This window comes from Perognathus longimembris, chromosome 17 (assembly GCF_023159225.1).
Source record: "Perognathus longimembris pacificus isolate PPM17 chromosome 17, ASM2315922v1, whole genome shotgun sequence".
In the NCBI taxonomy this organism is placed as follows: domain Eukaryota; kingdom Metazoa; phylum Chordata; class Mammalia; order Rodentia; family Heteromyidae; genus Perognathus; species Perognathus longimembris.
Window position 1 is genome coordinate 13,678,507 of NC_063177.1, and position 9,774 is coordinate 13,688,280.

At 50.6% G+C, this 9,774-nt stretch overlaps 1 protein-coding gene across 1 annotated transcript; it reads right to left on the bottom strand.

The window, feature by feature from the left end:
• Positions 1–521: 521 nt before the first annotated feature.
• Positions 522–5,537, bottom strand: Aldh3a1 (aldehyde dehydrogenase 3 family member A1). Its single transcript, XM_048365711.1, has 9 exons — positions 5,308–5,537; positions 4,725–4,810; positions 4,155–4,363; positions 3,074–3,191; positions 2,649–2,790; positions 1,721–1,887; positions 1,226–1,325; positions 788–918; positions 522–690 (listed from the first exon to the last, which is right to left on the bottom strand). Exons 1-9 carry the CDS (start codon positions 5,501–5,503, stop codon positions 676–678), a joined length of 1,164 nt encoding a protein of 387 aa, XP_048221668.1. The 5' UTR covers positions 5,504–5,537; the 3' UTR covers positions 522–675.
• Positions 5,538–9,774: the final 4,237 nt, after the last annotated feature.

Here is a 9,774-nt window from a genome sequence, read left to right on the forward strand (position 1 = left end):
ATTGTAAGTTAGAGTTTTTAAAGTTTTGTCTCTGGACACCTCCCACACAAACTGGAAGACAGGGTGCTAGCTCTCTGAATGTTGTATTCCTACAGAAAGAGAGAGAGAGAGAGAGAGAGAGAGAGAGAGAGAGAGAGAGAGAGAGAGAGAGAGGTGAATGAAACCAAGACCAAGTTCAAGATACTTTACCACAGAACTGCATCCCAGCCCTGTTTGTTTGCTTTTGTTGGATCTCCCTGTGTATGTATGTAGCCCAGGTTGACCTATAACTCTCAGTCATTTCTGCTACAACCTTCTGAATCATCACCCTGACTCGAAGGCCCTAAGAGTGTCGGGGAGGGAGGAAGGCTTCTTGGGCTCGTCAGAATAATCAAAGTAGGAGGGGCAGAGTAGTCAGGTTGGACACAGCTGATGACTGCAAGGTACAAAGGACAAATTCCATAAATGCCTTTCATTCTAAAAAGCTTTATTGGTCTCTTTGTGTTTAGCAAGGGGCACTGTTTGGAGGGGGAAGGCCCAGGGTCCATCTTGGAGTCAGGAGCATACACAGGTTGGCTGAGGAGCATGTCAGGGGGCTCCCAGAGGCAATTCTTCAAGGGGCAGGAAAGCAAATGAGTGAGGGCATCTACCCTCCACTGGGGCACAGCATGAACTAGCCAGGCAGAGCAGCCCTCCTCAGTGCCGGGGCATCTATGAGGAAGGATGGGAAGAAGACAGTGAGACCCAAGACCTTGCCTTTGTCCTACTCAGCCCCCTCTCTCCAACGGCCCCCTTCTCCCTTTCTTACCTTGGCTGGGCTTGGAGGATATCTGGCCTTGAGGCCTTCATCATTCCGCAGAGACCTCACCAGGCAAGAGCGGCGATGAGAGAAGGTCTCGAAGCTCTTCTTGCCATGGTAGGCTCCCATGCCGCTATTCCCTATGGAAAGATGCCTGCTTGAGACTCTAGGCCTAGGTTGTACTGACAGCCCTCCTGGGTCCCTTTTTTGAGTAAGCAAGTCCCCAGCGTGTCCTCCAGGGCACCCATGCCAAGGATGACAGAAGGAGTGCTCAGGAGTAATTTGATCTCAGATATACCACTACATGGCCATAGGGCCCCCTGGTTTGTGTCCCCTGTAAAACCAACCCAAGAACCAAGTGACCTCTAGGACCCCATAAGTCTCCAAGACAGAGGCCAAAGGCCAAATGAGAGAAGTCAATGGGAAGAAGCTCAGCCCCAGACTCACCCACACCCCCAAAGGGCAGAGAGTGCACAGTGATATGAACGATGACATCATTGGCCGTCACCCCACCGCTCGATGTCTCAGCAATCATCCTCTTAATGACCTACAGCAAGAACCAGACACTGGCCTCACACTCCTGCCCAAGGGATGCCCCAGCCCTTCCACCTGTCTGAGCATGTCCTGGAACCCCAGCTGCTACTTTCCACATCCTCCGCCCTAGCCACCATCCCCAGTCACCCCCAAGTATCACATGACAGTTCCTATGGCCACACGGGGCACCAGGCCCATGGTTGCCCTTTTAAAAGTTCCTGTATGATGCAACTGTTCTCATCTTAGAAATGAGGCCAGAAAGGAGGGTCAGTAAAGTTAAGTCACTTGCCCGAGGTCACATAGGCTGAACCCCACAGTTGCCATCTGTGGACCCCTGGATCCTCTTTGTGTGTGAGTCTGTGCCCTGGAGCCCAGGGCACAGGGTGCTGGGAGGACTCCCAAGCCCACCTTGTCATTGGTGGAGAAGACGTAGAGAGCCAGTGGCTTCTCGCGCTGGTTGATGAACTGGATGGCCTCCTCCAGGCTGCGCACACACACGATCGGCATCACCGGCCCAAAGATCTCCTCCTGCATCACTGGGGACTGGGGGTCCACGTCCATGAGGATGGTGGGGGCTAAGGCAGGAAAGGAGCTGGAGTCTGCTGGTGCTGAGACCCTCCAGCCATCCAGCCAGTGTAAGCTCAAGGTCCTGCCTCCACTCTTTCACAGACAAAGCTGCTCAGACATAGGGACGAGACCCCAGAGAGCTATTTCCATGGTCCCGTCTCATCCAAGACTCCATCCTGACAGAGCATGAGGACAACGACAGACTAGTCTATGTGGGACAAAAACTATGTGTGAACTACCTCTGCTAGCCACCAGCATCCCTACTTGAGTTACTCTGTCTCTGATAAATGGAGAAAGCCCCATCCATAGCTCCCTAGCCCGTGTACTGGGGGCTCCTCACAGCTTGGCCCACCTTGGGTTCCTGTGGCCTCACTGCTCACATCAGAGATGAGGCAGATGGGGTCTTTCTCTGGCCTTAGGGAATAGAGGCTTCTGGAGCTTAGAGGACTGTTTCTTCTTCTTCTTCTTCTTCTTCTTCTTCTTCTTCTTCTTCTTCTTCTTCTTCTTCTTCTTCTTTTAGATCAAGTCTCACTCTGTAACCCAGGCTGGCCTTGAACCCCTAATTCTCTTGCCTAAGCCTCCCAAGTTCACACTCAGCTTGAGAGGGGGTTTCTTCCGCCCCACCTGCTAAAAGCCTGGGTGGGGAGGGCTACCACCCACCCACTAGTAAAAGCAGTACTTGTCAACTATTTGTGCCCACTTGCTACACTTTTCTGGGGCCCCTAGAAGGCCATGCAGGCAGGCCCACGCTTGAGGGCTGGGCACACACCTATGTAGCGGGAAGCCGCATCCCAGGTGCCCCCGTGGGCCACTTTCTGGCCCTCAATCAGGCTTATTACTCTCTGGAAGTGCCGGTCATTGATGATTCTTCCATAGTCGCGGGATTGCTTGGCATTCTCCCCATAGAACTCCTGAGGAGAGATGGAGGCAGGGGGAGCTTCAGGGAAGGACACAGACCCTAATCATGGCCAAAGGCTTTCCTGCCAAATGCCAGGAGGATGGAATTTGGGGTGAGGCCCTTTTTTCCCCTTCCTGAGTTTTAGTCTCTTCCAAATTATCTGCATTACATAGTCTTTTTCTGATCAAAATAAAAGGCATTCAGGATTTCTGAAAGTTCTCAAAATCAATGGTAGCATCATGCCAACCTCTACCACACAGCTCCTACCCCTCCTCAGCCCTGGGGCCCACACTCACTCTCAATGACTTCTTCAGTTTCTCCACAATTTGGTTCTGGACCGAGGGGTCACAGAGGATGTAGTCAGGGGCCACACAGGTCTGGCCGCTGTTCATGAATTTCCCCCAGGCAATGCGTCTGTGAAAAAACCCCAAGTAGAAGACATTCAAAGAGGCCCCAAGAACATTTGTCTCATTTTGGTGCAGCCAGGATCAAGGCTAGAGAAGAACCAACTGCTCCGTGGGTGCCCCAGGCTGCAAGCTAGCACCAGTGAGTTCATCAAGGCAACCTGTTCACTTCAGTCCACTGGACCGAGCAGATCCAGCCCCTCCCATGCCCCCTGGTTTTCTGGGGCCACTGTATGACAGGTGGGAGGATTCTTGGGACATTTAGGACAAACAGGTTTTATGTCTCTCGTTCTTTTTTTCTTTTTCTGTTTGAGGTACTAGGGATTTAACTCAAGGCCTCTCACATGCCAGGCAAGTGCTGTGCTGTACACTTAAGGCACCCCTAGCCCTTTGGTTTATATCTTGTTTTGAGTTTTTTGAGTTAGATTATCATGACTTTAGTCAGGCTGACTTTGAAGTCCAGATCCTCCTACCTCCACCCACCAAGGATTACAAGTGTGCACCACTGTGCCCAGCTTGATCACACTCTTAAAGCCTTGGATGTTATTCCTCCACTTGGAGGGACCATACATAAAGGGTGCAAAGGTAGCCAGAGCCAGGCTAGGGTGAAATGATGCAGATCCAAGTTCACCTTGGATCCTGATCTGATATCAGCCTGTGCCCCAGCAGAGGACTGGACTTGACAAAGTTCTCCATGCCCTGAACGGCCTACAGTTCTCTTGCTTCCATCTCTGCTTGGAGTACTCCTTCCCCAGTGATGCCCACACAGTGATCATAGCTCTCCCCATCTAAGAAGACTCTTCAGGCTCCTATGAATGGGGTCCCCCTCACCCCTGTAGCTTTGGCTGAGGATGGTAGGCTCTGTTGTGTGAAGAACATCTGCGCTAGTCAGAGCAGAACCACAGTGCTTGGCATAGCTCTAGGTCAAAAGGCAAATAGAAGGTTCTACAGCTGCCCAACCCCAGCCCCTCACCGGCAGGCCACGTCCAGATCACAGTCCTTGTCCACGTAGCAAGGGCTCTTTCCTCCCAGCTCCAGGGTGACAGGGGTCAGGTGCTTAGCAGCAGCTGCCATAACAACCTTCCCCACATTTGGGCTCCCCGTGTACAAAATGTGGTCAAATCTCTGGGCGAGCACCTCTGTGGTCTCAGGGACACCCCCGGTGATCACAGGGTACAGTTCCTTCCAAAGAAGAAGAGAGAAGGCTCAGCAAAAACCAAACATGTGGGATGGGCAGTGGCTAAGACTGGCAGCCCTGCCACTCAGCACCCCACCTGGATGGAGTTCACCCCAATGAGAGAAGGCAGATACTAGGGTTTATGTTCTCTCCCACCTACAGCTAGACACATGCTGCAAGAACTCACTGTTCCTGGGCTGTAGGAGTCACTTAAGTGGCTCTTCCACTAGGTAGTGTTCCTGCCTAGCAAGCAGGAATCCCTCAATTCAACCCCCACTACTACCGAAAAATAAGAATTTGCTATTCCTCAAGCCCCAAAGGCCTGGCCCCAGCAAAGTTACCTCTGAGCCCTAGAGAGCATCTCACCTTGTCCAGGTACTGAGGAATGGTGGTGGCCAGCAGGTTCCCCATGTTCTCGCTCACCTCTGAGGGTTTGAGGACCACTGCATTTCCTGCAGGGCACATAAAGTCAGAGCCACACCCAGGCTACCCTCCAAAAGACCTGCCCCCCCCCACAAAGACCCAGCCTAAAAGACCAAGACCTTTGAAAAGGAAGGGAAGAGTTGTAGATATGCATCATAGAAGCATTCACAGGTACATACAAAGGTACACACTGCAGGAGTATACCCAAGTACACATAATGGCACATGCTGGCCAGAGCTGCACTTGCTTGAAGGGTCAGGGGAGAAAATGTGAAAGGAGAGAGAGAGAGAGATTTGGGCCTGGACCTATCCAGATCAGTGCTGGCCCCTCATGGTACATATTGACTGAGAATGGGCCATCCCCTGCCCACATAAACAGGGATAGGGCCAGCTGGCCTTGTAAGCACCTGATCCTGCCTGGCCTTGAAACTTGGAGATCTAGCTAAATGGTTTGGTCTTGCAAGCATCCTATGACTCTCCAATCTCCCCACAAACTCAAGCCCATCCCAGAATAGAGCCCCCACTACCTGCAGCAATGGCGCCCACCATGGGCTGGATGGTGAGGTTGAAGGGGTAGTTCCAGGCACCAATGATGAGAACCACACCCAGGGGCTCTGAGTGGATGTAGGTTTCATCCTGCTGGGTTTGGCGAGTCTTCTCTACCACGGGCTCATCAGCAGCCCACTCAGGGAGCTTCTTGATTGTGTTATCAATCTCCTCCATGACATACACTATCTCCTCATGGTAGGCAGTCCACTCATTCTGCAGGGAGGATTCCCAGTGAGCTCCCAGTCTGAGTAGCCCAGAGTACAAGGGTCCCACCTTTCCACCAGACGGGGGCCCCTAGGAGATTTGGATCTGCCTGAGGGAGAGGGCTAGTGAGGGAATGAAGGAGAATAGATATTTGAAGGCCACAGGAATGGAATCGATGTGCTGTCTGGAAAGCTTATGGACCAAAGTGAGACATGAACTTGGGAAGGAGCCTTCAGCAGATCACCCTGAAAACGTGGGGACAGTGAAGAGGCTACCAGGGTCAGGAGAAAAGCTGCCGGCATGGATCAGGCAGAGGGCCAAGGACTGCTGGGGAGCTTAGGGCCTCCTGGAGTAAAGGAAAGAGGAGGCACAGACACCAAATATATACCTTTTCCCCCCTCTGGCAGTACCAGAGTTTGAACTCCAGTCCTCAAGTTTGCTAGGCAGATACTCTCACTGAAGCCTTACTTCAACCCTCTTTTGCTTTTGGTATTTTTCAGGTCTTGTGGTTTTTGCCTGGGGCCTCCTTCAGATGGAGATCTTCCTTTCTACTTCCTCCCCCATAGCTGGGATTAAAAGGTGTGCATACCACATCCAGCTTATTGATTAAAATAGGATCTCACTAAACTTTTGCCCTTGTTGTCCTTGAACCACAATCCCCCCTCCCACTCCCCAGTCTTCTGCTCAGGAATATCTGAAATTATAGAAATGAGCCTCTTCAGTGGGCAAATAATATACACCATTTTTATGACCTTCGTGAAGTCAGGGTGAATTTTCTCATTGTGTTTTAAGGTGAGAAGTCCTTAGCGATTTTTAAAATTTCAACAGCACAGAGGGTAGTTGGTAGGTAAGCCTTGAAACAGTAGAGATGTGATCCAAAGGAGTTATGGGGAAATTGCCTCAGGTACAAATGAAGGTAGAAGCAAGGTGAAACATTTGTAAATTGAGAGATATCTGATTTTTTTTTTTTTAATCAGCGTGAGAGATGGAGCAGCCCCCCTGGGGACAGGGAGGGAGGAGGAAGCCCTATGTTGTTAGCTGGTGTGGAGAAGCAAGCTGGGCTAAATGGGGCTGAGGGATGAGATGGTTGCTGCAGACTAGATAAAGAAGCTGGCCAAGGAGTGGAAAGTGATGCAACCAGAAGACACTGCCCAGCACTGGGGTGTGCTGAGGCCCAGTGGGGAGAAGGAAGAAGGCAGTGAACCTCATCTCAGCGGGTGATACGGGTATGGTGACCCCCTTGTCCCCCCAAGTTATCCCCAATCCTTCCCCTGCCTCAGTTTCTCCTCTCATAACATGGCTGTAACACTTGCAATGTTTAGGGGGCAGTGTGGTCTTTGTAAGACCCGGAGCCCCGGGTCTGCAGGAAATGTGTCATAAGCAATTTCCCCCACTGCCGTCGGTTCCATCTCTGCCCAGCTTTCCCCAAGCAGCAGCCGCCCCTCTGCCGCGGCCCTGGGGACCCGGGCACCTTGTGCAGGTCGGCAGCCAGCGCGTCCACTAAGTCAGGCTGGCGCTCCCGGATCATGCGCTGCAGCGCCTCCAGCTGCTGGATCCGGAACTGCAGCGGGCGCGTCCGGCCAGTGTGGAACGCGCTCCGGGCCTGCTTCACCGTATCGCTGATCTTGCTCATGGTACCTGGGGGGCAGAGAACATCGTGCAGCAGGGAAGGAAGGGCAGCCACACCGCAGAAGAGATGATAATGATCCGCAGTAAGGAGGAAGCAGTGACACCATCCTAAGCAGAACAGCTGGTTCTTGGACAGGGCCCTTGCTGCCTGTCCTTTGGGTCTCCTGCCTCCACTTGCTTGCAAAGCTGGTGACACATTCCCAGACAGACAGTGTTTGCTAGACCTGTGCAACATAGCCCAATGCCAAGCAACCTCAAAGGTTGCTTCAGGTTTCTATGCTAAAATGTAGCACTAATAGAATTTCTTCTGATAGAAGAAATAACACTAGCAAATTGGGATGATTCTTGGGGAAGTGATAGGGCAATATCTAGCAAAAGTCTTCCAAAGGAATTTGTGACACAGTGCATACTCAGGAGTTTCTAATCATGGCAATTCCTAAACATTCATGGAAATTCCTAAACATTCATGAACAAGAAGGATGTAACTGAAATATTGGGAGCACTCTAATGACCCATCAGCAGGAGGCAGTCTAAATGAACTAAGCCACACCCTCCTGAAAGATTATTTAGAAATGAAATAGAAAAGCTATTCAGCATGTCCAAACAGGATCAATCTGCTCCAGACGTTTCCCAGGCTCTAGGGATAGGAAAGGAACAGATTATAGAACAACAGGTTTTTGAGGGTGGTGTGGGATGTTTGCATAATGCAAGAAAAGACCAAAAGTAATGAGGGTACCTTTATTGGTGGTGTTTGTTTCCTTCTTCCTTTCTTTCTCTTACTCCTTCCTTCCTCCTCTTCTCTCTTTTTACTTTCTTCCTCCTTCCCTGTTCTCCCCTTTCTTTGTTTCGTACATGCTATATGTGTTCCATCACTGAGCTACACCCCAAACTTTTTCTACAATGTTTGACATTTTGCAATGAGCTTGTATTTTTGTGTTTATTACATTTTTGAATACACAATACATGCTCATGATATAAACTGAAGAGACGAAAGGAGGCACCGAGGAAAGTGCCTCTCTCCTCTCTTCTCTCCCTTCTTCTCCATCAGCTGCCAGGCTCAGCTCCACAGAGGTCCCTAACACCAATTCCTAATACCCCTTCCAGAATGCTCAACTCACTCACAGACAGTGCTTCTAACTTTTAGTATGGGAAGGTGCTATTTCTATTTTACAAAAAAAAAAAAACACCTTATACATACATACATATAATTGTATTGGCTATAAATACATGATCTTGCTCAAATTTTGCTTTCTGATTCCTCCTGTCACCCCTCTTGCCCATGGAGTTCTGACCTCCCAAACTTAGGGTTTTATATAAGGAGGATAGATGCTGCCAGTATCCAGGTACCACAAGCCTGGACATGCCATGAAGCCCTCTCCTATTGTCTGACTGGAAGCTGGGGATGACCCTCAGTGGGACCCCTTAGCTCTGCCTGCCCGTGGGCCAGGTCCCTCTAGCTGATCATGACTTCAGCCATGCAGCTGTTTAAAGGCACCCTGTTTTCTTCCCTGATTTGTATGATCAAACCAGGGCCATGAAGGGCAAGCAACCAGAAGAGCCTGATGTGGGTGGAGCCAGCCACATTGGCACCTCAGGGTGACCTCTCAGAACTGTGTGTCCTCTGGGAAGGACAGGCCTCTAGGTCTCCTCTGCAAGTTCCAGTCAACCATAGTGCTAGTTAACAGGGTGACTGAAAGGAGACACAAAGTATCTTCTGTCCTTCCTGACACAAGCAGCGTTGACCCAAGCCAGCATTCCTGTTGTAGAGATAACCCACCCTAGGGTTCAAACCTCCTTTCCAGCATGCCCACATCCATTTTCTTTCAGAATGCCAACTCTGACTTTGTCCCCAGGTCTTCCCTGTTTCTAGCCACCCCTCCTGCCCCACTTCAGTCCTCAGAAATGTTCAGCGTAAATGCTCAGGAAGAGGGGACAGATGGAAATCTGCTTCCCAGATGACGGAAGTGGGATTGAAAAATTGTTAAAAAAAAAAAAATTGTTCAGTGCTCTGTCTCTGGCCTCTCAGTTGGCAAGCACTCCAGCCAGGGTTTGAACTCATAACAACATCTCTACCCAAACTGCACGCCTTTAGCTTCTCAGCCCTGCTGCCTTCCAAGGGTGGGGAAGTCCACAGCCTCTTTCCCAAAGACCTTCTCGGTTCTATTGTCCCACAGATCTACCCAGTAGACTTCTACCTCCGGGTGCTGAGGATACTCAGAAGGATGCCCAGGTGGTGATGTCCTGCGGGTGAGGACCAGCCCCTCTCAGAAAAGATGCAAGACTTTGACCCTCCAAATGCTCACTCTGCCCAGGTATTCCCACCTAAAAGAGGAGGAGAGGAAGCTTGGAGACAAGGATTACCTTTGACACAGCCTCTCCCAGTAGCTGGAGCTCCTGGAATAAACAAGAGCCAAGAGACTTCATATTTAAGGACCTCTCCTTCCTGCCTACTTGGCCCTAGAGACCCAGCCCAGGAAGTTTGCGTGACAAAGAAAAGAACAATATTCAAATGTGGGGTGTAGCATAATCCAGACCTTTGCTCCCTACAGTTGGGGTTTGGGGGATTAAGTCTTGGGCTGTCTGTTTTGTTCTAGTCTGAAATGCAAGATTGT

Coding starts and splice junctions, on each gene's coding strand:
- Aldh3a1 (XM_048365711.1), bottom strand. CDS start 5,503: ATGGAGGAGATTGATAACACAATCAAGAAGCTCCCTGAGTGGGCTGCT. Junction 4,811..5,307: donor GGTGGGCGCCATTGCTGCAG/GTAGTGGGGGCT, acceptor TGTGCCCTGCAG/GAAATGCAGTGGTCCTCAAA. Junction 1,888..2,648: donor TGCGGCTTCCCGCTACATAG/GTGTGTGCCCAG, acceptor TTCCTGCCTTAG/CCCCCACCATCCTCATGGAC.